Source organism: Aplysia californica, unplaced genomic scaffold (genome assembly GCF_000002075.1).
Source record: "Aplysia californica isolate F4 #8 unplaced genomic scaffold, AplCal3.0 scaffold00138, whole genome shotgun sequence".
NCBI lineage: Eukaryota > Metazoa > Mollusca > Gastropoda > Aplysiida > Aplysiidae > Aplysia > Aplysia californica.
Window position 1 is genome coordinate 29,786 of NW_004797408.1, and position 27,878 is coordinate 57,663.

The 27,878-nt window shown below is 40.1% G+C and overlaps 1 protein-coding gene across 3 annotated transcripts; it reads left to right on the forward strand.

The window, feature by feature from the left end:
* Nucleotides 1–1,721: 1,721 nt before the first annotated feature.
* LOC101856420 (coiled-coil domain-containing protein 174) lies at nucleotides 1,722–27,878 on the forward strand. 3 transcript variants are annotated; one of them, XM_005096799.3, is made up of 12 exons: nucleotides 1,722–1,951; nucleotides 6,912–6,950; nucleotides 9,588–9,686; nucleotides 10,469–10,578; nucleotides 12,544–12,605; nucleotides 13,653–13,821; nucleotides 15,489–15,578; nucleotides 16,544–16,725; nucleotides 17,897–17,991; nucleotides 20,952–21,069; nucleotides 23,929–24,102; nucleotides 26,247–27,878. In XM_005096799.3, the coding sequence occupies exons 2-12, from the start codon at nucleotides 6,915–6,917 to the stop codon at nucleotides 27,668–27,670; spliced, it is 2,559 nt and encodes an 852-aa protein (XP_005096856.1). In that variant the 5' UTR covers nucleotides 1,722–1,951; nucleotides 6,912–6,914; the 3' UTR covers nucleotides 27,671–27,878. The 3 variants fall into 3 exon arrangements, with proteins under 3 accessions (XP_005096856.1, XP_005096857.1, XP_035825225.1); XM_005096800.3 differs by having other exon boundaries at nucleotides 1,722–1,866; XM_035969332.1 differs by lacking the exon at nucleotides 10,469–10,578.

The following is a 27,878-nucleotide window of genomic DNA, read 5'->3' on the forward strand; positions in this document are numbered from 1 at the left end:
GGGGGGGGAGACCATGCCAAACAACCTATTGTGTTTAAAACAATAATAATATGTGTGTTGAATATGAACTGACAAATGTTGAAAATGTACTGACAATATTGAATTTGGACTCTTTAATATGTTACAATTGGTAGCGTTAGATCTACCCTTATTTTCAGATATTTGAGCTTCTTAGTGAATTTGCTCTCTCTATTTTGACGTTTGAACTTTCTATGTTGAGTTTGATTTTACTAAATCTAGATCTATGTCGAATTAATAAATTGTAATTTTTTTCCCATTTGAACGCTCTATTTTGATATTTAATGGCGAAAAAAGGTGTCCACCAAGAGCCTTAAATTGGTCTAGAAACCAAATCAGAGCTTTAAATAGGCCTATAAACTTGTTTATTAGATCCAGATCTAGTCTTTTGAAATAGCTTTCGTGAAGTTAGAGGACGAAAAAGGCCTCTTTCGGTTTTTGTTGATATATTATTTGCTTTGAATTTATTTACATCAAATGTTTAGCATTTTAACGTTTTAGTAGAGGTGTTGACCAGAATCAGGCTGTGCATTGAACTGTTGCGAACGAAACAAGGAGATTAAAAGTAGATCTAGTTCTAAGCTCCTTGGAACGAAACCACCTTTTTTTCGAGCGCCCATAGCCTCATACAGTGGAAACCTGATATAACAGGGATGGTGGGAGTAGAGAAAAAGTCCTGTTATATCCGGTCCCTGTTAAATCCGAAATGCAAGGAAAGTGAGCATTTATTGTGGACTAATCTTGCTGTACTTATTCATGGGTAGTTTCCCTAGCCACAAGTACCCACGAACAGGGGTTTTGACACCAACTTTCTCCTTGTGTCCTTAAACCACAACAGAAGAGCTTGGTCCACAGCATCTGCATCGGGTACCGGTAGTCTCATCTTCTTTCGATCCAGAGCAAACTTTCCATTGGAGTATGCTGCCACTATCTTCTCTCTATCCTTGATAATGGTGTGAATCGACCCTTGCCGAATGTCAAACTGACGACAAATCGCTGCCAGTGGAGCTTGCTTTTTGTCAACAGTCTGGATTATTTCGTATTTTTTGTCAATTGAAAGGCATTTTCTCTTGCGCTTGACATCGTTGGTGACATAATGAAAGAAGTAGGCTTAGATCTAGTCCGACCGGTCGTCCTCTCTCTCTCTCTCTCTCTCTCTCTCTCTCTCTCTTACTTTTAACACAATGTTAACGAGCCTTTGTCCCTGCTATGACCGGTTGGGCTCCGATGGGACCCTGTTATTGCCGATAACTTTTAATAGAGACAAAGAGTAGGAAAAAACGGGGATTTAAAACATCCCTGTTATTACCGGATCCCTGTTATTACCGGGCCTGTTAATATATGGTTTCCACTGTAATATGACATTCTTATGCAGTTGCGAGCGCCGTAAAACTCTTACTAAAATAAACCCAAAACAACAACAACAACAACAACAACAACAAAAAACAACAAGCGAACACTGGACACAACAAACAGGATCTTTTTTTTTTCAAAAAAATCGAAACCTATTAAGTTAATAATTTTCCTTTATTTCCCAGTGCAATCCTCTGAAAGATGACATGCCTATGGACAATGAAAACAATTCATCACGTGTGTCAGAGCTATTGCTCTGCCGACCACCAGTTTGTCTCCTCGGTTACCGTTTTGAATCGTTTTGTTTACATTGCTGCTTGGTCTCTGGTTATCCGAAGCGGAAGCCAGAGGCCGGAAGCCGGAAGCTTTGAAATCGAAAGTAGATCTAAAGTGTTGTTCTTGTTCTGAAGCAACATTCAACAGTCAAAACGACTGACAGTAAAAGGACAACAGACTCAACAGTTCAATTTCTTCGATGATACCACCGAATGTTTGGTACCACAACTGATGTTACGACTGGCTGTAGGCGATTGTCAAGATTTCCGCGTTTAATTCCGATGTGCGTTTTTCATAGCCTCAGGTATGTTTCGCTTTGACGGCTTTGTTGGCTTTGGTCCCTAACCCTTCTAACCCTAACCCTGACCCTAACCCTTACTCTGACCCTAACCCTAACCCTAACCCTAACCCTGACCAGGGTTAGGGTTAGGGTTAGGGACCAAAGCGAAACATACTAACCTGAGGCTATGAAAAACGCACATCGGAATTAAACGCGGAAATCTTGACAATCGCCCTGCCCCTGGCTGTATTTGAAGCGAAAGTGGCTATTCTCACCCGCCGGAAGTTCTCGCAAGATCAACTCCTCCTCTCTTCTCTCTCTCTCTGTCTCTTTCTGAATACTGTCTATCGGTGTGGACGATCAAATTGACCAAAACAAAGTTTAAAAATGATGTTAAAACACAAAAGTAAATTAATTTGGTTGTCTACAAAGATGCTACGGCTATTTAACTTTTCGAATCGAGCCGAACTACGCGGGTCGCCATTTTGTTTTGCCCGGAAATTCTCGCGCTACTCCTCTCTCTCTCTCTCTCTCTCTCTCCACTGTCCACAGACAAAATTGTACGCTTTTAGTAGGCTACAGTTGTAATGGAACGTTTGTTCACGGCACATAATAAATTACACTTTTTCTGTTATCACAGTGTAGAATTCTGTGGTTTAGGGTGAACGCAAAATTTGGTGAACGCGCACCGGGTGAAAATAGCCACAAGACTTGCCTGCACTATTCTCACTCCGGGTGAGAATAGAGGTGGCCATTTGAAGCGTGCCATGTCACGTTATCTTTAGAGATCAGAATCTAGGAATAACGAAATTGCCACATAATTTTGATAATTTAATATTCAATTGTCAATTGTCATTGTTTGTTCGATGAATAATTGAATAGGTTGGATGTTGTGATTGTTATTTACAATTTGTCATTGTTGATGATTGATCGTGATCATTTTCTAGATCTGGGTCATCGTTGAACTGAAAGTTTGTCGATGAGAGAAGTTCTATTTAGATATCTAGAATCTAGAGTCTAGACAGTTTTTATTTTATCCTTGAAGTGTCAGTCCTTGACAAAACACACAAATCACCCCAAAAAATTAACTTGGTAATCCGGCATTAAATTGTGTTCCCCACGTTATTTAGACTAATTTTGGGTCCCTGACCACGAAAATCTTACCGTATTTTTTAAATTTGTCCAATAGGCCTATTAAGGAAATTTTTGGACTGCATTTTCAACCCCACCTTGGGCAACATCAAAGCAGCCGCTCCCTCGTCATCATGCCTCCTTCGGTTCGCCTGCCGGAAAATGTATATATATATATATAGACTAGATCTATATCTAGCTTCGCCAGATATATCTGGTGGCTGGACTGAGAACCCTTCAATATCGAGAGGATTGCTTGTTTCCACACTCAGTTTTACAGAGAAGTTGACAGGATGCCCGTCATTCTTTCTATATTCTAAGTTTTCTTTTACTTTTGTTACTTGTTCACTGTGTTGGGGTCACTGTAGTCGCAACATGTCCATCTCTGCTCTCCCCCCCTTTTCAGGATCCATCCCAGAGTCTGTCTACTTATAGTCTCCGTCATAATCTGGTTGGAGATCCGTCGGACTGGTCGGCACAGATGGCTGTGTTTCCCCTCTCCTCTTTGGATCTCCTTCTCCTTCAATCTACCTAGAGTGTGGGAACCGCTATCCGCCCTATTCTTCCTCAAATTTTCCCTTACAGTGGTTAGGACGGTTGGTGGGTCCAGTGTCAAATTCCCCCCCCCCCCCCCACTTTTGCTTCTCCAGCCAGCTTTTGTCTGCTCTCTCGTTGCCAAAACCCCCTCGTGACCCGGGCAGAAGATCCAGGCCACTCTTTCTAGGCTGCTCTCCCTGATCGTACCCTTCCAGTCCACATACAGCATCCCTTTCTATACCTTCTGTAGTGTGCTCATTGAGTCAGTAATGATTACTGCTCGCTGATGGCTTGTGTTCTTTCTAGTGTAGAGCTTCACTTATGGCTTTTATCTCCATATACACATACTTGATGTTGTCAGTGCAGTTGCTCCACTTTGCTCTTTCACTACTACCCCATCAACTCTGACACTGAATGCCCAGCCCGATTTTTGACTCCTCTGTTGACTGATCCATCTGTGAAGATCATAGCATCTCCATGTTCGCTATGCTCTTCTATCAGGGTTTCAATTTCAGCGTTAGTAGCTCCAAGTGGCCAGTTGCGACATTCTCTACCCAATGTTGCCTTCACTGTTGTGTACTCTCCGAGCGCATCTTCGGCCACAACCCAATCCCTGCCTCTCCTAATGTCTTGTATCTGGCAGCACTCGTTGATGGTGTTCGTGGCTTGAGTCATCCATTCTGTGCCCCTCTTTAGCCTTGATGTCATCTGCCGTCCCATTTTCTTATGTAGAGGGTTCGTCTCATCTGCGCTGACTCGCAGAAAGGCTTGGACTTGTGCCAGTTTGTGCCTCTCATCTGCACATGGGAAGTCTAGGAAGTATCTCATTGCTTCAGTTGAGGTATCTTGTGTGCACCCCAGGATTGCCCTCATTCCTTCATTTTGTAGTAACACCTCGAGTCGTTGCATTTGCACCTTTGATAGGGTCAAGAGTCCGAGCCCGTACTCTACGACAGAGAGTACCAGTGTCTGGTAAAGGATGACAAGGATTTTCTGGCTCATCTTAGCTCTGGCCATCATCTTAAGGGCTGTTAGGCCTTTTCTCGCCCTGGAGATTGTTCTCATGATGTGATCTTTGCCAGAGAGGGAGCGATCAAACGTTATGCCCAAGTGCTTCAATGTGGGTTCCCTATTCAGCACTTTGCCTCCAATCGAGATACTTGGCATGTCATCGTGTAATGCATAGTTATTCAGTGTACACCACAGTGCTCAGGATTTGTCTGGGTGCAGTTTCCCGTTGTACGTGTGCTAGGCTTTACTGACAGTAGGACAATAGCACCGACACAAACAGAACAGCTCAGAGAATGAGTTGCTCAGACGTAGATAAGTTTCAATCTGGTTTTGTTTATTTAATGGTGATTTTATCAGCCTGCAAGAGGTCTGGGGTTAGCCCTCACCTCATGCCCACTCCGGGGTGGGGGTGAGAATATCAGGTCATGAGCTTTCTCACCAGGGCCCGGGTGAGAATAGATGTGTGTCCTTTTTTATAAAGATAATTTTTTTTAAATGGCTCACAACATTAACTTTTATGTCCTTTTAAAAGCATGAAAATTTTGGAAAGGCTTCTGTAACAAGCGACCACCCCAACAAACACTTTTATGCAAGTAAAGAAGAGACCTAACCCTGACCCAACCCCTACCCTTACTCCTACCCCTAGCCCTACCCCAAACGGTAACCCAAACCCTCTATTCTACTCTGTTTCATAGTCATAGTGGTCACTCGTAACGGAATTCCTCCTTTACATTTTTTGTGGATTTTAATTTTACTGAAAATGTTGATGAAAGGCACAACAGACGTTTTCAAGGACACTCAAACTCTTGAAGTCACCAAACTTTTGCTGCTAATTATCTTACTAATTTTAATTTTTGACACCAGGGGACCCCTACCTCCTTCAGTTTCAAATGTCTCGACTTCTATTATAATGCAAGATTTTCTGTAAAAACAGAAAATTAAACAGGCATTAAAACCCCTTCAATGCCGCAGGTAAATAGGCCCCTATGCCGAAGGAAACCCCATGAACCAAGGCGGCTCATAGGTGACTTCACTCTACCTCCCTTAACTTTATTTAAGAATATTTCCTCTTGAATTTCTGCACGTATACTATATTCAACTTTGAACCATGTTTCTATTGATATGATTTTAGGGGGATTGAGAGATAGAAGGAGAAAAGTTGGAGTTGATTATATGATGCCTAAAATGACATCATCAAACAACATGAAACAACTTTTGAGTAAAAATGATAAACTGAGGCAAAAAAACGAGGGAATTACATGTTGTGTGAGTGTTTTCAGGTAAAGAGGAAGTGACAAGAGACTTTTCCTACCTCATACAACGCTTGTACATATGTAAGCCCTTTTGTGTTTACTGCCAATAAATCATTTTTGTGTGGTAATCTCTAAGATCTAGTTCTAGATCTAATCTTCTCTTTGAGCTAAAATCTGAATCTGACTCTTTCAAACGGGGGGGAAAATGGTGGTAAACATAAAGGGAAGGTACCTCAATAATAATTACAAGATTTTAGCAGTAACTTACCTTATACATAATTGGTATCAAAACAACCTCCTACCCAGTCCCGTAAATTCTACGGGCCATAGGCACAGCGCTACACGGTTCAGGCCCGTAAAATCTACGGGCGCGGTAGCGAAGAGGTTAAAATGATGCCAACAAGTTATAACTCCCAGTTGCCAAAAAATTGATGTGCGCCTGATCCCACCACGTCATGACCCATATATATATATATATATATGTCAAAATTTAATTTTTCTTTGTATACTTTGCGATCTCTCCTTTCTGGCACTGTGTCGTCATACATTATAGTAGATCTAGTGGTCAGCGATAACTGCAGCCCGCAGGAACTCAGTACTTGCTCGAGGGTCTTTAAAAAGTGCTGAACACGGGCCGCTGAAATGTCCCAGCAGACATAAATTGGCAAGATAGTTGGTAGGACCTTTCAGGAATACGTGGTCCTTAGTCTCGTCCTCCTCTTTGCAGGTTTGATTAACACGATGGATTTGGGTTGTCTGCTAACGCAGTTTTGTGTAGATTCTGTACAATTTCAGCGTGGACGATTTTCTACCACTTCTCATTTGGCTACTACATTTATGACTGAGAAAAGCCGGCGCTCTTGTCATCTGTTTTGCCTCTCTTTTGCTTTTATATAAATGTTGGTGGAAAAATTGCCTCTTTGAGTGCTTTTTTGTGTCTGTTTAATTTAATTTATTAATCAAATTCTGTAAACATTAATATTGAGAGATGTAAGAAGAAAGTGATGGATTTTAAAATATGAAGTATAAATTAAATCATTTCTGTCTTTCAGAATATGGCGGAACAGAAAAGTAGCATGGTGTCTGCATCTGTAAGTTTTTGCTACCCAATAAATTTTTGTTTTTTATTTCTTAGTTCACTGATGAGAACTTTTCCTTTCCTTCTACACTAATGCAATTTTGTTGAAGTCAATAATTTTCTTTATATATATCTATGGTACAACAGGTGAATTTTATTGTATCTCTTCAACCGATAATTTATTATAATTAAAGAATGTCAAATAAATGAATTGTGGTTGCAGTCATGATATTTGTGCTTTGCCGTGCTGAATTAATTTTGTGTTGCCCTTTAACCCAAGATTATAGATCCTGGTTCTGTGCCAATTAAGATGCGTCTTACTTTTTTTTTTCGTTTTTACTCTTGGTATACAACTTACACTTATAGGCTATTCTATGTATTGTTTGTACACAGCGAATATTGAGTTGTCATTTTATGTTTAGCTGGCCTAATATTTCCATACCAAATTTCCCTGTACTGGTAACTCTACCCTTCTTTAGCCTATTGAATAAAATAAACACCAAACTGAGCAGGAACAAGTGCTCCATGCAGTGCTTTCTGGGGCTCTGTATACTTTTGTTTTTGACTCTTAAACAGAAAATATGCAGTGCCGTTTGCCAGTTCAGCTGGCGCTCTTGGAAAATAGTACTGCTGACAATGCACCAGCTAAACTGGAGTGTTAAATACAATTCTGTCCTTGTGGAAGTGGCTGACTTTGGATTGGAAAAAAAAATTCATTAAAAAAGTTGTAACATCAATATTTATGGAATTTTGTCATTTTGCCACCTGAAACTTCCCAACCACTTAACTTTCGAATTTGAAAAAAATTAATGGTGTTTCAGAATTATTCAAAGGGTGCACAGTTATATTAAGGAGTCTGATGTCTCTGTAGTTTAATTTTCAGTTTTCCTTTAGTTTCGTTTAGATCTAATCTTGGGAAAGTCCATCTTCTAAGACGCATTTATAAAACAAGTGAGACTTCCGTTCACATGCAGTGCGCACTAATCCCATAGTGACTTGACGATCGATTCTTTTGATTCCATTCATCCTGGATAGGAAAAGTAAAGTTAAGAGTCTGTTCATCGAACGAGGTACCCAGCTAGTTATTTATATACCAGCTGGGCCCCCTTTCGATGAAAGGAATGATCGATGCATTAACATCGACCGAAAGTCATTGGCCTACTACTATATAGTATTTACACTCTAATACTGGAATGGACGCATCCCATACGTGCATAAAGAGGATCCAGGTTTTCTTAAACAAGTTTCTGAGGAAGCATAAGGATCAAATGGACAGACAGGATCACCCATGAGGAATTATTAAGAAGAACCAGACAAAGCCCAGTCAGAGATGAGGTGGGAAGAAGACGCTGGTGATGGATTGGACACACTCTCAGGAAGTCCAGCAGCTGCATAACAAGAAAAGTGTTAGATTGGAACCCACAGAGTAAAAGATCAAGGGGAAGGCCTCGTGGAACCTGGAGAAGAGTGACAGAAATGGATGTACAGAAGAGTGGGGGGACGTGGAGTGACATCAAACGACTAGCCCAGGATAGGGAAAGGTGGAGAGTGTTTGTTCGTGGCCTATATCCTGACCTAGGGTGAGAAAGGCAATGATGATGACGATGACTGGAATGGAGTAATAAATCTTGAGAGATGAAAAAAATTAGAAGGTCTAGATTTATACTCTCCAAACAACAGTGCGCACGGCTAGTGAACGGACACCTGACTTGTTTACAATGGCGTTTTAGAAGTCGGACTTTCCCAGGAATAGATCTATACAAAACTAATGAAAAACTGAAAATCAAACTACAGTGACTTCAGACTCCTCAATAAAACTGACTGTGCACCCTTTAAATGATTGTGTACCACCATTAATTTTGTCAAATTCGAAAGTTAAGTGGTTCGGAAGTTTTAGGCGGCCAATGTGACGGACATTCACAAATATAATTATGTAGAGGTGTCATGCAAGACAGAGATAGACTCAAGAGAAAGATGTAGTTATGAAAGTACAAGTACTTCTTTACTTTTCATGAGGCTCTGTGTATTCTTCTTTGAGTTTTAGTTTGATTTATATCCAATTTCATCACCTGCTGAAACAGTGTGGACTGAAGATGGGTGGGTGGTTGGCGGGTGCTCTGGTGTGGTTTGCTTCTTCTTTTCTATCAAACATCTATTGTCCTTATCTCCCCTTCTTCTTTTTTATGTTTGTTACTCTCTTGTAACACCTCTATTCTTCTGGTGCTCATATGACCTTATGCAGTTGCGAGTGCCGTAAAACCTCTACTAAAACTAAAACTAAACTAAACAAGATGGTTGGCACTGCTACTGTTTTCTGAGGCACAGTTTTTAAAGTTGAAAATAAACATCTCTTCATCCCATCTACTTCTTCCACCCTGGTATTTGGTATGGGTTATCAAGGAGGCCTCTCCAAATGTCTCTGTTCCTGAGACTTGCCTCCAGATCTTATTCCCAGATGAGTCTTGGCTTTTCTCTTTTACTCCTCTCTTGGGGATTCCATCTGAGACCTTGTCTTGTCACAGTTGCAAATAAACATCCTTAGTGTCATTTATAGTATGATCAAGCTCTAATTGTAACTGAGTGATTTTTACTCTTTTTATTTTTCTTATGAGCCAGCAAAGCTACTAAACTTCTGTGTTGTTTCATGCAGATGGTGGAGTTGAAGGCTGAACTTTACCGTAAGCAAGAAGAGTTTCGCAACCAGAAGGCTGTCAGCTCTGGTTATGTCCGTGCCAAGACAGCAGATAAAGTAAGTTGATCATGAAAATGGAACAAGTCAAGTGTTACCAATACCATGACAGTGAAGGGATTGTTGACCAGCGTAAATTGTATTTTTTCTTCATTCATTTAGTTTTTCATTTATAGCAATGGAGCAATAGACTTTGCATATATGATATTTGTCATTGTCACTTGTGTGTCAGAATTTTGTACCGTCAGTAGAATGAGGATTCAGTACCAATACATGCTTTCAAATCTCACATTGAATCGGTATTTGATGCTGGGGCCTTCATTTAGATTATAACATTGTTGTATTGATATTTTTCTACGAATGGTTTTGGGTTACAGAAAGATGTTTCTCGACATAAGGCTAAATAAAGACTGAATTCAGTTACTTTGTAAAAATCATGAAAGTTAAATTGAAGACTTTTTTCTTTTTCATTGGTACCTTTATATGACAACTGGCACATCTTGACATGTTTTCATTAGGAAATAACTTACTTTAAGCAAACGTGTTGAACTGAAAAAAGCAGGGTAACTTTTTTAAAATGTCAGTTTGCCCCTGAAGACTTGTGGTTTTCTCCGCCAGATCTTCAGTTTTCATGTTTGAAAGATATAAACCATGATTTGATTTATTTTTGAACAGCTTGGTTGTCTCTGTCAGCACATGGTTGCCAAGTGTTGTTCATATTGATACTTTCTTTCTCATCTCTTTTTTTTTTTTTACTGTGGTATTACTTTTTTTTTTTTTTTTTCATTTTGATTCTGCTGACCTGATTTATGTCTGTTTTTTTAAAATGATGTACCATACAGGGGGAGAAAAAGAGTTTATGGAGTAAGAAGAATAACGGTGTGAGTGAAAGAGCTGCAAAAGATGAAGTTAAGCAGTCAGCAGAGGAGGAAGATGCCTTGCTTAAGTCTAGGTGAGCTGTTTCTTCTAGAAAGCTGTTCTCGATCAATATTGATGTCAGATTATGTTTCTGTATTTATTGTATTGCTCAAACAGAAGTTCTCTTCTAGCCTGTGCCTAGTGAGTGATATGCAGACCCTCCGTCCTGAAATCAAAACACATAACCCAATACTGAACCATGTTGATAGCCTTCAAATGTCTTGGCATTGCACTGTCTTCAAATGGCCACATTGATGCAGAAATAGCTTTATATATGTATGAATATAGCTAGTGCATCATTCGGAATACTGAAGCAAGGGTTTGAGACTGCTGTGGCTTTTGCACAAAGACAAAGTTGAAAGTCTACAAAGCTGTTGTCCTCCCAACCCTGTTTTAAGGTGCTGAGACCTCAAGTATACCAAAGCCATGTCAAGAAGCTTAATTATTTCCATTTGAAATGTCTCAGGAAAACTCTTTGCATCAAATGGCAGTACAAAATGTCAGACACCGGAGTTTTCATGAGGGCAAATGTCGAAAGTCTAAGCTGAAAAAGGCAAAACTTTACTGGTGGGCTGGCCATGTTGTGAGAATGCCTGATGACAGAATCTGAAAGGCAGTTTTCCTTTCTGAGCTGTCTTCAGGGAAGTGTAAAGTTGGTGCACCAAAAAAAGCGCTTCTAAGAAACCCTGAAAATATCTCTGAAGGTTTTAAATATTAATGCTTAGACATGGGAGAGTATAGCTCAGGACAGACCCTCATAGAGAGGAGCAGTCACAGGGAGCAGAAAGTCATGAAATGTGGCTTCATGAATTAAAAATGTTGAGACCAAACGAGAAGCTGGAAAGCTGTGCCCAGCCACAAGTGGAAATAAAGCTTTTAAATGCTCAAAATATGGCAAATTCTTGTCTGTCTGAATTGGTCTCATGCGATGACAGAAGTCACCAGTCATCTTAACCCTTTTATTTCTTCTAATTCTCTAAAGAAATATTCTCTTCTTCAGATGTATAGCTCATTATCAGACATTGATGGACATTCTGTTATTATTATTTGCAGTGTTTATCTTTCTTTAGCTGTTGGGTACTCTCTAACCATGGTATAATGTACTATGATTTGAGACTAAGTTTGATTCAAGGTAGTTGATCATTTGAGCACTTTTCTGGAATGCAATAAAAAGAAATCAACAATACAAAAGTTTTGTACCGTTATGATATTTTTGCCACATTCCTAGATTTCAACTGTGATGAAGGAAGTCATGGGATTTTTACTTTACAGTGGAAGGAAGGAGGGCATCAGTTTTTTTATATAGTGCTACTTTGGGGTCTTTGATTAAACCTTAGTACAGTATAATCCACTTATATCGACGTCCGATTTATCGATATTTTGACATATATTGACATATTTTCCAATGACAAAATTTGTCCTTCAATTTGCACTATACAATTTCTATTATATCGACTTTTTTTCGGCCCACTTTGCTTTATCGACATGCTTCCTGGGTTCCTGGCTTTAGTAGGTCATGTAGGGCCTACATAGTGTAGTCTCCAACAAAGTACAGTGCCTCACAGACATAAGTGTCTCACGCGCTGGGCATCACCTCCCTATCCCCACTCCCAATCACTCACTCCTCTTCCCTATCCCATTCTCTGTCTGTCGCTAGCATGTGCCTCGGTCAGTAAGCGGCCATAAACAGGCCTTACAAGGATGCTATAACAAAGTTTGCGCTGGTGTGTAGTGTGCGCCTTGCGCTGCTCGGTCTTTGGTTGCGTAACGTCAATCCCCCAACCCACCTCTGCCTTTTGTAGGTTTGAAGAATCAAGGGAAGCGACCAGCTTTAAAAAAAAGTAGTGTTGTCCTTTACCGCTGACCTCCCCTCGTTTCTTCTTCTTTGGCTTTATATTTTCATTTATCGACGCCAAATCCACATCCCAAAGCTTGTCGATATAAGCGGATTATACTTTAAATATTTTTCTTTTTTCGTATTGTTTTCTTTCCAATGCAGGAGAATTCTTGAACAGAAAGCCAAGTTGTACCAGCGGATTACAACCAGTTCGGACATTCCGGGTGAGTGCTCAAGAGAGATGATGAATGTGATCACTCCTTAGCTGAATTTGTCTAGTGGCTGGTAAAGTATGAAATAAAAATTAAGTTTGGGTTTATACTATGTTTCTTTATGTTCTGTTATACTTTTCACTGGCAAAAAATTATTTTCCTTAACTCATTGACGACGTGCCAGGTCCTGGGGCCTGGCGAGGTCAACAAACTCTGAAGACGCGCCGGGTCCTGGGACGCGCCGGACCCGGCAACTTGTACCATTTTTTTTGGTACCTAAAAACTAATAGAATCTCAAGGGGAATGACTCCCAGTGTTAGTTAAACCATTTAACTTTATTGTGGTTGTATCCCTTTGACCATTGGTCACCCGAATTGTCTGCTATAAGCAATCTGCCGAAACACGTTGACCTGACCTACTTTTTACGTAGACATGAAACAGAGAGCTGCTGGAAGCTCCTTTCTCAACTAACGAAGCGCTAGGGATTATTGATTCAGGAGACTACAACGCTCCTGGCAATGTCACTATTCTTATAGATAATATCACTTAGTATTACTTGTTTGAAACCATTCTAATTCACTACAATCAATTCTGAGATCCATGTGCTTAGCTCATTAAAAAAAGTTTTTTTCTACATTTACATAGAATTTTTTTTTTCCACCTAAAACATAATTTTTTCAAAGTTTTTGTAAAAATAAATACATTTTATGTAAGTATACATGATGATCTTACTTTGTATCAATTTTTATACTTGTACAGTTGATAGGTTTATCACACTGATTAAAAAAAAAATAGGTTAGAATCGTGCGTCTCCAGGAAAATTTTTGGTGAAAAACTTGCGTCGTCAATGAGTTAATCTGTTTATAGTATAATGTCTATGGAGAGCTTTACCAATAAATCATCTCATTGGTGCCTGAAATTTGCTTCCCTTTTTAAATTTTCATTCTCAATTTGTTGTCCTTTTTGAAGAAAGCAGGTGCTCGTTTCTTGAAATGACTTATTCCGTTTGTAGTTGAGTGGCTTCAACAAAACAAGAACAGGCTTCCTTTTTGTTTCTAGAGGAAGATGGCAGTGACTACTACCTGGTAGACTTTCAAAAGAAAGCCATTGATGCTTTGGTTGATGACCGGGAGAGAAGGAGACAGCGGGAGGAAGAGAAGGAAGAAGAGGCTGAGAGGAGAGCTCTGGATGAGGCTGTACCGCCCCCATCAACTCCAGATGAGGAATGGTAAGACACTAACATTTCTCAGACTGAGCTGTTGTATTTTTTCCTGGGTGGGGGTGGGCAGGAGAGGGGGGTGTTGATCATTTTTAATGTTTTCCTTGCACCTCAATTTCATCTGCACCTTCACCAAATATATTCAGTGTTCTTGTTGTCCTTGTCTGCTCCTAACTAAACGTGGCCATTATTTTGTCAACCCAATATTTACTGCATTTCTGCAACATTATTTTTGTAACATAGTGTTCAATTTGGTTTCCATAAAATAGTGTTCAATTAGATTTCCATCACTTTCTAATGTAAAGACTGTTCTTCCTTTTCGAACTATATTAATACTGGTGTATTTGTCCTTAATCTGTGATGATAATGATTACACACAAGGTTAATCCATTATATATATGGTCGCTTTTAAGGACAAGTGGGCTATCCCGAAAAAGGCTGTTTTGAGAAAATCGAAGTTAAAGTTTTTGCCCCTTGCTAAATTTCATTAAAAAACAAGGAGAGTTTTCTCTGTAACCAATCAAATATACACACCAATGAAACCAAACTTCTCCTTTAGGTAGGGCAAAGCCCGCTTTTGGTGTAGGTCAAGATTTCTGGAAACCCCCAAAATCTGGGTTAGCCCGCTTGTCCTTAAACTTAAAAGCGACCATATGCTACCTATTGTAGTAAATGCGAGCTATTGTCATTGTAGTGGGCCCTGGCTATAACAGGACCACCGGGACCAGTGTGATGTTCCTGTTATAGACAAGGATCATAGAGCTTTCCCAATAAATCATCGGATGAGTGCCTGTTACTACCTCTCCCCTTCGTTTTATGCAAGAAAAATTATGAAATTATGCAAACTGAGCCCAAAAATGTGAAATTATGCGATTCTGTTAATTTTAACAAAGAATGATAAAGGAAAATAATAAATTATTATTTAAAAAATGATCAAATTTTGCTAAATTATGCGGGGTGCATAAAACCACAGGGACAGTACTACAGATGAACGAATGGGATCATTTTTATTGCACAGATTACCTACTACCAGTTTATCAGTGATTTCTCCTTTCTTTTCCACTGGTATTATTTGCTCCTCATCTTAATCGTTCTTTTTCTAGTACTGTAGTCTCAGGGAGGTTGACTAGGCATAATTTGAAATGCACAGGGTATAGGTAGCCTAATGAAAACAATAATCACATTTATTAATAATAAGCACACATGATGCTCTACAGCAGGCTGTATGCGTTTTCCATAATCTGTTTTTGATCAAGTGCCCAGTGCCTACTATTCATTTAATTATGTTCCCGTTACAAGTCTTGCCACCCAATGGAGAGACGATGTTATGATGTGGTGCCAGGTAGAAGTCGTGCTAAGATACTCAAGTCACCAATTGGAAAATTTTGACTAACACCAACATGCATCCCGCTTTCTCCATCCTTCCCCTACATACCTGATATGACAAATCGTAATCAACTTAGCTTTTTTGGGGTGGTTGGGGGGTGCACTGGTGTGGTTTGCTCCATGATTCATATCAAACAATCTAATGATCTATCTTCTAATACTTCTATTGGTTTCCTTGATCTTTTCATTGTATGTTACTCTATTGTTACACTTCTTATCTTTGGCACCGATATGACCTATTTGTGTTGCAAGTGCTGTAAAACTCTTAAGAAAGTCATGTTTTCTTGCAGGGTTGACTTCACAGATTCCCTAGGACGCTCCAGACGATGTATGAGAAAAGACCTGGATGCGTTGAAACGTCGCGATGAAGAATTGGCCAGGTTTGTCTTAAATGTTATCCTACTGTACAATGTGCCAAGTTTATCTTTGACTTTTTTATTTGTAGAATACTGCACATTTAGAATGAAGTTTTTGCGTCAGGTCCAAGTGGTCTTCAATTCTAGTGTTCATTGCAGAACCATATCATACTGCTTTAAGAATTTTTTTTGTTTCATAGTGTGCAAAGTGTAAGTATTACCTTTTTTCTGTGCCTCCGGGCTTTTGTTGTAAGAATATTGTATGAGATCAATTTTATTAAGTAGTTTTTGATTCAGTAAAGTATGTCTTTTGGCTGACATGATCAATAACAACTTTCTTTTCCTCTTGTCCTTGACTTTTTGCAAGGAGATTTTAATCTTGATTGCCTTCTCTAATTTAGATTGGAAATTGATTTGTAGGTCCTGATTTTTAAATATCTTTGGCTTACATCCAAGCTTGTCGACTTTAATTTAGGAAAAAATTACTATAGAGAATAGAATGAGTAATTTTCCTTTTGAACAACATGATTTTCTTGTTTTTGAATGAAGAGAGATAAATGTTCCTTCAATTTGTTCTTTTGGGGGCTTTTATCGGCTTTGGTTTCCTAGATGAATATGTGTCACCTAGCGTTGCACAGTGCATGAAGCTCGCCTTGAAAAGAAAACAGTCTTGTTTCTTATTCTTTTACTCTTCTTACCAAGTGAACCTCAGAATTTGTGAGGCTGATTTTTTGTCATTTTAAATGCCTTACTTCAGCAACTCTTTACGTGTATTTTTCTTCATATATATGAAATATGTGCATGTTTGAAATGTACTTGAAAAATATGAAAAGGCATCACTCCCCAGAAAAATGCAACTGCCCTTACCTTTTTGCAGTTGTAACAAATGTTGACTGTAGATACGTTTTCAGACAACTGTTCCATCAGTGTAAGTTTCCTACAGCTTTGTTTTACTCTAATGAGGAAATTATATTGCTTTTCGATATCAGAGGCCAGGCAGGAAAGTCAACACTGACCAGTGCCCCTGACTCGTCAGCAATAGCAGAGGGTGCCACCCTCATGTCAGAGGACATGCACAAAGAGAAAATGCGACTCAAGTGGGAGGAAGAAACGGAGACCTTGATGGGACAAGAACATGGGCAGACTCACTACTCTAATGTCCGCTTTGATGGTGAGTGGGTTTTTCTCAAGTGGAGAATTGCTGATCTTTCAGAGAGTTTTTTATTGTGGCGTCCGTGGCCTTGTGGTTAGGCTACCAGACTCGTAATCGTGAGGTTGCGGGGTCGGGGTTTGAGCTGCGGGCCCAATGTTGTGTCCTTGGGAAAGGCACTTTACACGAATTTTCCTCACTTCACCAAGGTGGAAATGGGTACCCGGCCATAGACCGAAAGATCTTGTCAGTATGCTAGTGTTTTAGCGCCTATAAATGGCTGCTTGCACTGTATGCTCCCAGGAAGTTGAGGTTGTTTCAGAATGCTCTCAGGTCTGATAGGGTAATAGTATAGATTTTGAAGCGCATAGAGCTTGTTGTTGAGCGGGGACTTGCACTATGCAAATGCTATCTATTGTTATTATTATTAAGATAAAGTAGCCTATCATGCCAAAATACCTGGTTTGATTTTCAGTTTTTGCTATCATGGTTAGTGAATGATTTATTTTTAATTTTTTTTAAAATTCTTTTTTTTTTTACATTCCTGTTCCCAGGGTGTGCGGATAAGTTTCTGGGCTTTCAAGATAAGCACAATGTACTAAAAAATCTGGCATGCTTGTAGAGCTGGTGGAAGATACTTTGAGAGTTACTCTTCGAGGATGTAGAAATCCAATAACAATATATCATTGGTAGTGGCAGGAAGGGAAGACGTTTCTTTGTTAATGTTACAGCCAAAACGTGGTCCTTGTTTCACCACGAGAGGCTGGAGGAAGGGGGGGTTGGGGTGTGATGCTGACCGCACTGCTTGACTGACTCACCACATGTGCTATCATGGTGTGGGACACGCATGGTGCGGATGGCAAGAGGAGTAACTTTCTGTAAGCAAATAAAATGAGAGGAAAGGAATGATGTAGGATTCGGCTGTGCACAGGTGAGATTTTGTGCTTTTCACTTTCATTCATCTTCTTGCTTTCACACCGCCAACACGTTCATCAAGGGATCGAACCACATTAATAAATTATTTGTTTTAAAGTTCTATTTTACCTCCCTTGATTTTCTCTCTATTTCTTTATTTTTGGAGCTTTTAAGGACATGATGGATTACGAAAATCTCGAACACTATTTCCAATCCCCGACGAATTCGAGTTACTCGTGTTTGACTGTTTCCCTGTATTTATTTTCCGTATCCACAGAAATCAGAAACCACGGTGTTGGATTTTACCAGTTCTCTAAGGACCATGAGATTCGAGAGGAACAGCTGGAGAATCTGAAGAAAATGAGAGAAGAGGTTTGTTCTTGTTAATAAGAGAGTGGTTTGACTGGTCACTTGGAAAGTGAAGTGCTGTGGAAATTGTCTAAGACAGCTGCCCATTGTCGAGAAGTAAAGTCTCCGTCTAGGAGAGTTGGCTGTCTTACCTCTTTGTCATTATAATGTAAATAAGAACAAAAATGGCAAGGGGGAAGTGGTCATTTGTATGTATGTATAGTATAAGGTTTTACGGCGCTCGCAACTGCTAAGGTCATATGAGCGCGCGGTCATTTGTATAGGAGATTGACTTATACAGGTGGTTGTTAGAGCTGGTACGATTGCATTTTGAATTGGTTGTCATGTGTGCAATTATGTGATGTGGAGGAATACTCCCTGCTTTTTCTGGATATTTGAAAAAACAAGTTGTCTAGGCCCTGGACTGAGTGGAGAAACATTTCAAGAAGGATAATTTGGATGGTCCTTGGGTTTGAACCCGCTACATATGCCTGCAGGGCAAATGTGTGACCAATAGTACCATTGTGGATGGCTTGTCACTGGTGTGAATGTCATACACTCTTACCTTGAACTGATTACTTTTAGAAAATAAAAATGTACTTCTAAGAAATGTTTGTGAAAGAAGAAAGCAGAGTAATGGGCAAGTATCAGAACAGCACGGACAGTCTATGTTGCAGTTGCAATGCCATTTTTTTTGGTCTACTTTAATTAGATACCAGAAACTAAATTTTCAGAGTAACTGTTTGCCAAATTTATCTGTTCAATAAGAAAGGCCTGTGTCTCTTGAAAATTTTGATACCATTCTTTAACCTTAATTTTTAAGAAAGTGGTTGGTGTTTTAAATATCAAATTTGCTTAAGTCGCTAACTGGCTGCAACCCCATGTTTGACAGATAATAAAAGAGTACCAAGTGCACCGACCATCTCCACATTAACATAACAGATAGAGCACAATCACTATAACATAGATATGGAGCCTAATTTTTTTTCAAGACTGAAATAATTGCAAATCAGTATTTAATCGCCTCAAACACGATGATTTGTCGTTATTTCGACAAAAACACTGAGCGCTGACCCGGCCAGCGCCGCACCAGCGCCCGCGGCGAGCATGTCGGCTCTATTTTGTAGTGTACAGAGTGCTCCCCCTGTGGGGGGTCACTTGCTTTCTGAGCTTCACGGAAGGATTGATGCAAAATAATTCCAAGCCGATTATTTATTTTAATAGAAAATGGCTGTTCTTTCTATTGGTACCTTTTTTTGAGCAGGTATTTTACCTATTTAGAGTAAAAAATGGTCTTTGAAAACTTTGACGGTATTTTTAAAGGCTTTCTATTCAGATACCAAAGGCCAAAAATATACCACGGGAAAGCCCTTTCAAAGCTCTACAGTTCTGAGTATTTAATCATCAATCTTTCCGCGAAGCATTTGAATGCTCGCGTGTCAATTTTTGAAACGGCCGATCAATCATTCTGACGGTGAGGGGCTTTGCTTTCCTCAGGGATTCTCCAGCTCTTAATGATCGGACACATAAACAACTTGCACCATTGTAACGAGGAAAAGCGGAACTTTTACAAGGTGTACAGTATTTGGTGTTTTATAGTGAAAGAGGAAAGAAACACTGATCTGAATTACCCCGATTTCACCGATACCACACACACGGAAGGCCGCAGGTGCCCGCTAGGCCGTGTTTATACCATCTACTTTTCTAAAAATGAATTGTGTTTTCGTTCTGTTCAGGGTGAAAATTTGGGGAATTTGTCTTTTTTATTATTATTATTTTAAATCATGCGATAAAAAATGTGGCAAGGAAAAATTTATCTAGGGATTGTGTACTGTAGTCTCTACCTAAATGCAAGGTGCTCAGGAGGACCCCTCATTGTTGTGAACTTTTGTTTGTGTGACCCTGTGCAAAGGTGAAAGAAGGATTGGGGGATGCAACGATCTCATTTCCTTGAAATTATAGTGATCATTGTTAACTCGTGGGGAGGGGGTAATGTTATATGGACCCAAAGCTGCTGACCCAGCCTCTCCTCAAGGAGTACCCACGTGGTAATATGTGCGGCGTATACAACACCAGAGAAACAAGACTGTTTTGTAAAGGATTCCTCAATCACAGTTACGTTTATAACGGTATTGAAGTTAGTAATGGGGGAAAAAAGTAGCGATAGCGACTCTCTAAACTTATGTGCACAGACATGATGGGAAAGATAAGATGAAATTGTTGGTGTTCAGTCCTAAGCGACCACTCCTGACTAATTGTATTTTTAAAAAATTGCAACTCAGCAAATGCTTGGATGACATCAGACATTTTGACAGACTTTTATCTATTGATATGTTGAACAAGTACTTTATAAGTTCTTCGAGCGCAACTGATCACTTGACTTAATTGTAAATTCTAGGCCTTTATAGTGCTCTACAGCATTCATGTGTGTTGCACATCATTCATAGATCTAAACATTTCCTGTGACCAGTTTTAGAGCCCATCCCTCAAAGGCATATTTTGAGTGACCACCTATCAAAAGACATGTCAGTCACCCAAACATATCACTCTTGTAGGTATGTGTTTGTGGACAGTAGGGTATGAAAACAATGTCCATTACTTTCCTTGTGCTATGCGAGGAGCAGTCTTGCCAAATATCCAGTTGTCTTGACTTGCCTTTGTTATTATGATGCAAGTTCTCTGAGTTGTGAAAATTTCCACTTTTCAAGCTCTACCTGCCAGTGTATTTTCTGGATCCTGTACATGGTTTCAGAAGTGAGCTTACATTTGTACATCTGAATTATAGATGAAAAATACCTACCATACGACGAAAGTGTGTGTTTTGATAGAGGATGCCTTTATAGGGCATGTGATTAGGCGGAGACTACTGTTGCTTTTCCAATGTGTGTAGGCGTGTCATTTCTTCAGCACTTGTGATAAAATGTCTGTGAGGTTTGTACTGCAGTGGTGTCTGCATTATTTATGATCAAATATTTTCTTACCAGACAATGGGAGAGCGCTCCCGTCAAGAGAAAGTCAAGGACAAGCGGAAGGCCATGATGGAGGCGAGGCTGGCCAAAGTGAGACAGAGGCGCAAACTTAAGCCAGGGACTTCAGGAGAAGGTGAACAGTAGTTACTCAATCATGAATTTCCTTATTCATGTCCAAAATCTGTGTTTAATGTTGGATGGTGTATTGTATATTCTGAGAAAAGCAGAGAACAGAGATGTGACACAATTTTGTACATACCCAAGGCTGCCTAAATCTACCGATTTTACTGGTAGTTGCTGATTTTGGGCCCGTTCTATCGCCATACCGATAAAGGGGTCAAAATTACCGGGTTTGCGATGGGTGCCGCAAGTAGAAGAAAAGAAACCCGTTCAACAGTGTTTCCAATCTTCCCAGTTTTTGCGGAAATCCGTACATTGCGAAAGTTCCATACGTGCTGCACCATCATATCAACTCTATACCTAAAAGAGAGAGAGAGAGAGACAGAGACAGTATTAGTATTAGCTTATCGGCATTCCGAAGCAAATGATCCGGACTTGCCCCCGTAACTTCTCAGATATTTACGGTAACTCTCTGCAATAAGTTGTATTAGTAACTGCCAGATTGTGCATTTCGTACTCTCGACCATTGTCTCTCTGTTGTATGGTCGGCAATAGTTTTTAACATGCAAATCGGTTAAAATCTGGCTACTCACAATAGATAATCTTCCTCCTTCCTTTCATTCATTCATTCTTTTTGTCTATCTTTGGGTTTTTGCTGCAGCTGGAAAATCTGTGCATTTATCTAGAAAATTGAATTGTGAATGTAGAAAAAAAATCAATATCAGAGCGAAATTTTCTCATATCTGTGTTGGTCTAGAAAATTAGACAGAACCGATACAAGGATGAAAAAATCCCCGGGACCCGGGAATGCCGCTGGACTTTGAGGAAATCTGTAAATTCCACTGGGAAAATGCACAATGTCCTTGAAACCAAATCCGAAAAGGCCACTGAGGTCATATTTTGGCCCGAGAGTATGTTTCACGTCAATAAGCGGCTATGGCGGCAGGCGCAAGTTTAGGTGTGCTGAGACTCTATGGGGAAAATCAAAGTCCAGAATTATCAGATGATGTGCTATTTTAAAATTCTTTGGATGATAGTTTGTTAACGTTAGGTCTACAGTTATGACATGCAGTTTGTGCATTAGAAACACAGTGTCGCCATACAAATAAAATCAATATTCTCACTATGCTGTCTAATGAAAAGAAAAAGAAAACAAGCGTCCTCCGATTTCTAGACTGTCGGGCCTGTCATCGTGACCGGTCAGTGAACCTGCGTGCGTTCGCATCATGTGAGTACGGCATGAGTAAGGGACTGGCGGTTGTTGGTGTCATCAAAGTTGATTCAAAATAGGAGCGTTGCAGGGCTTAAGAATTGGGTTGATGGGGGGGGGGGGAGTTGCTTGACGCAAACGAGTCTATAGCAGCTGGAGAAGGCTGCGGTGCGAAAAAACTGATGCTAAAATAAAAAAGATAGGCCTAAGTGAAAGCGGTACTCTTAGGTTTTGACATTTGACAATCGAGTGCATAAATGAGGGAACATTAGAGTACTGGCTTGGTGATTGTATCTTCAAGGTTGATGTTCCCGGATTTGCCAGATTTGTCAATGACGCAATGACAAATTGAATAGTGGCAATGAAGAAATGCTTATGCCATTTTCAACCCTCGGAAAGCTCTAAATTTCAATTTCTTTCAGAGCTTCCCCTGCGACCCCCCCCACTTAACCTTGCGGGAGGAGGGGGTATGCTTGAGGAAAAAAAGAAAAACATTTAAAAAAAATGTATTTGAGTTTGAGCTTACTATAGGATAAGATCTGGAAACTAATATTTATGATTAGAGTGCGCTGTGTGGCATAGCGCCCCTATGTTGGATGCCCTGCATCATGATGGCTTGTTACTAATTAACAGTGGTTCTGTGATTTAGCATTTTGAAAAATAAAAAGCAATACTTTGTCCATCACTTCCCCCCACTCTCTCACAGTCCTTCCAGCTCCAGGTCTCAGTTCATGTTCTCTTCTAATGTCACTTTTTGCTCTGCCGTGAGCCGAACTATAACAGTTTTCTTTAAATAAGTTTTGTCTTGCATGCTTTTTAAAATCCGTGATTGCTGAAACTCAATCATGGTTTTGGCAGTTGATGTTCTGGCCTCGACACAGGCTCAGATCAGGATTCATTTTGTATTTTTAGACCAAAGCTAGTTAAAATTGTCTGTCATACCTAAGTCACGTAGGACTTGTCAGTGTCCTATGCTAATGTCGGAAAATATGTTTTTTAATATAGTTTCTATTGGTATGGACTTTGAGTTTTGAAGTCACTTTGGCAGTCACCCTGCACTCAATACCACATTCATTACTGAATAATGGGTGTCTTGAACGATAACAAAAAATCCCCAAATTTCGCCTCATTTCATCAAGTTTTCAAAATATAATTGTCCACATATCACGAAAAGCAAGCCCCGTTTGATGGTTACTATGTGTACTGGGGCAACTATCATCCTTTTTTTACCTTCTTTGTCTATGTACTACCTGATTTTGGGCCAAAATACCTGAAAGTGACCCTGAATTTACCTGAAATGGAAACTTTGAGGTAGGCAGCCCTGACATACATGAGCTTATCTCCTTAGGTTTAAATTTGAATGTTTGGTCCATGTCAAGAGAATTTTTATTTTTTTTTCTAATACAGGTAGTGCAGACTATGAAGATTCTGTTGTAAAGAGCAGAGAATTCACTGAAAGAAGACTTTAAATTTTGTTGTGTCCTGTTTTTTTTTTGTCACAATCTACTGCACTTTTTTTGTCTTCTCGGCCGTCTAGGCAGATATGCCAAAAGATCTACTTAGGGGTCAGTGCGATAGAAAATAGAAGACAACACCTTTCTTTTTTTGTCTTTAAGAACACCACAGTTTTGATAATATTGTCTGTTGATTGTTGGATTTCAGAAACCAAAAATGAGGAGACTGTTGATGGGCCATCAGAGCAACCAGGTTCTCATCCTGTGAGTGAAGGGGAGTCTAACGAAGCCAAAAATACAGAAAAGATGGCAGTTAATGAAGCAGAAGCAGCAGAAAAAAGAAAGATGCACGTGCGAGACTGGGACAAAGGAAAGCAAAATGGTGGGTCTTTAGTAACAGATCTCTATTGTTCATCCTTTGGGAAAACTAGCTTACTATGATGTGTAAATTGGCCATAACAGCATATGGTATATTGACAGTTCTAAGTGAACACTAGTGGTTGTGCAGCATTTTGTTTTGAGCTGTGAGATCTATCTTGTTGTAGTCTTGTCAAGGACGCATCCCCAATATTGGTGGTTTATGTCTCTCTCTCGACATTGCTTTGCCTTTGTTCTCTGACCACTACAGCACTGGGGTCCACGACAGTGGAGTCCACTTATAACGAGTCCGGAAACAACGAGAAGTCTGTTATAAAGACACAATTCTAAAACCCCGTTTTTTTCTCTTCTTTACCTTTGTAAATAAAATACTGCTATAGCGCAATCAGACAAACATGCGAGTCGGTTATAGCGGATTATTGCTGCTGCTGTGCACAGTGCATAGGCCAATTATACATAATGTAAAACCTCGCCAGTTGAGAAACTTGTTGGTGGTCTAGCGAAACAAAGAATGGGAGGGCCCATGTGTGTCAACAATGAAGGCCAGAGCGACTGAGTGAGGAGGGTGTGGCATACGCAGACAAGCAGAATGCATTGCGTGATAAGCCAGCACAAGCCTAGTTTAGATTATCAAGGCCTGCCATGCCTCTCACTTCTCCGATGCGGGGATGGAGAGGTCACAGAAATGTGATGGATGGAGCGAATGTGTGACATGTTCAAGGGGACAGAATGCACCACAGGGTGTAGTGGGGTGGGGGAAAACACAGCGGGCGAGTTAGCCCAGAGCCCTGTCTTTCTGATCGCCAACCCCGAGCTGTCAGTCAGTACCGCTAGCCCTAGAGAAAGAAACCTGATTCGAAGTTTGATCAGGTAAGACCTAGAGGTCATGTTGAAACAAAATCATCTTCAGGGGAGGTAGCAAAAAGAAATAAACAGAACACCAAACTCATAGCTTTGGACTACTTTACAGTTTCCCTTGAATTTATTACTGGATCTCTTATAGCGAGAGTCCTTCTATAACGGACATTTTGCACCGGTCCCCTCCCTCTCATTATAACAGGATTCCCCTGTATTACATTTATTGAGATAGCTTTTGTAGAGCAATGTAATAAGACTCGTACTTCACACCCTACACATTACTCTTATTTTAAACTATTGGAAGGGCGCTCTCGTGGTTTAGAGATTACAGTGTTTGCCTCTCATTCAATAGGTCCCGAGTTCGAATCCTGACAGTGATGGAACATTTTGTTCTCTAAAATTTTCTCCTATCACCTCTTTTCCTGCTCTCTAACCATGTTCTATGGTCTGCTTTCGTCTCCACTTTCTCCACCTTAGCAAAATTCAAATTTGATTCCTACCAAACTGACTATACATTGTACCAGATTGTTAAAAGAAAAAAAAACAACAATCTTTCACACATATATGTGTGTGTGTGTTCCCCTACTCATTTAGAACCTTAACTTGTTGGATTGTTCTGAGCTCTGGTGCATGTATGACTGTTTGTGTCCCGACACGTTGGAATCAGGCGCTTGTCAATTTTTGGGCATGTGGAGTTATTGGTATCACCTAAAAGCTTGTTCATTTGTCTTGCTTTCGATGAAAAAAATATCCATTTATCTTATCTTGGATACAAGTTGAGACATTAGCAATTGAAGGAGGTGGGTGTAGGTCTCCTGGTTTTAGAGGTAAAATTTGCTAGAAAATGGCCTCCAAAGTTTAGTTATTTCCTTTGCTTGAGAGTCCATGGAAACTGAAAATTTGCTTTTTTTTTTTTCGTTTAATCAATGTTTTTCCATAAAATCCATACATAAATGTGTTCTTTAGTGAACGTAGAAGATGTTGAACCAAAATACAAAAATTTGAAAAAATTCCCAAAGCTGTGGAAAAATGCTAGTTTCTTCATTTTCATTGTTTTGACGAGCACCTGATTTCTTCACCCTGTCTCATGTATTTAAGCAAAACCAAAGTGTACGGAATATTTTATTATTGTCAGTGACTTTGCCCACTGTGTATTGTTATTGTTTAATGTGATCTTCTTGTCAAAATAGAGAAAGAAAAAGGAAAAGCAGTAATCTTTGTTCCATTATCCTGGCTTTGATTTGGTCATTCTATCTTACTGTTGTTATTTTACCCTTTTCTATTTTTCAGATCCGTCAAATTGGGGTCACAAAAATTATGTGGAAGGGCGCAGAGATGAACGAGAGGCTGAGTTTGCTCCCCCTTCAGCATATTTTGCAGATTCTGGTCGCCAGAAATCGGCACAGGGACGCAGCCAGTCAAATCCCATTGATCAGATGAGAGCAAGACGCCTGCAGAAATCAATGACTGGTGTGAATTCAAATTTTGCCCCTCCAGCTTCCTATGGTCGAGATACCGCACCTCCCAGCAAGTCAAGAGGGGGACTACTTTCTTCTGCGAATGCAACTATTGGTAGTGTTCAACCTCCGGTGAAAGAAATACCCGTCACTGATAATTTGGACTCTATCCCACTACCGCCGTCTCAAAAGAAAACTTGTAGTGCGGCCATCACCAAAGGGGATGGCGGTAGTTCTTCAGTCACAAAACCACGGCAGGTCGACCTGAACACATCTTCCAATCACCTCACACGGGCATTAGAACTTTCACAAAGTAGCAACTCTCAGACCTCGAGTGTTCATCCCTCTCCCCAACCAGGTCCCTCCAGCCCACCACTCGATCAGACTTCGAGCTATTCTCAGTCTCAGTTTCCGAGTGGACTTCCTCAACACTTGCCTGGAGTGTATCCCTCCTCTGATGCAAACTCTGCTTTCCCTTACGTACATGGAGCAGCCGAGACACCTTCCCTTTTGTACCAAACGTACTCACACTCTCAGAACCCAAATGCAGAAGTCAATGCAGTATCTACTTACCAAGGATTCCCATCAAACTCCTTCAGTGCTCATGCTACCACACAAGACTCCAGCTCTGGACATGCCCCTCTTTATCCAAACCAAGCGGCTTATCCGACATATGCATATCCAGACATCACATCTGCCTCTGCAAGTAATGTTACTGGTATTTCACAACAAACAGCTGGCGGTGGGTATGCCCCTCAATACCCAAGTCAGACTCCACACTTTTCAAATTATCCTTCATACCCTTGTAATGCTCCTATTGCATCACAGCAACACACTGCATCTACAGAAGAGACAGTTCCACAGAACTCTGATCCTTCAAGCTACTTTGCTGAATCACTAAAAAGACCCCATGCGCAAGAGCAACCTCCGACAACTTCAGAAGTGAAGAAATCTAAAGTACCGAAATCATTCTTTGTCGACACAAGATTTGTCCAGAATGAGAATGAGTCTAATGATGAAATGACCGCAACTGACCAGTCGGTGTCTGCTGTCCCGTATACTTTTGGAAGTTTCACAGCTGCACGACAAGCTGTTTCTGATCAGTACGAAGACACTGTTGCTCTCAGCAGGGACAAGAATCAGATAAGTGGAGGTCCAATGCTGTATACAGAGGAACAACAGCAACAGCAGCTGAAACAGCAGGAGGAAGAGGAAGCTGCGCTGAAAGTGACTGAGTTTTTGGACAGTTTTAAGTAGAGGCAGTAGGAGGAGTGTGTTTTTAATCATTGCTTCTCTTAAATTACCTGTTGATTGACGCACTAATACTAAGCTCTTAAAAGCTTGGGTAGTGCATTATAACATGTCCATCAGTTTTGGTCCCTACTGGATCTACCATTTGACCAGTCCCTTTGATTCAGAGTTTTTTGTGGGTTTTTTTGGTAAGTGTTGTTTTAAGAAAAAAAAA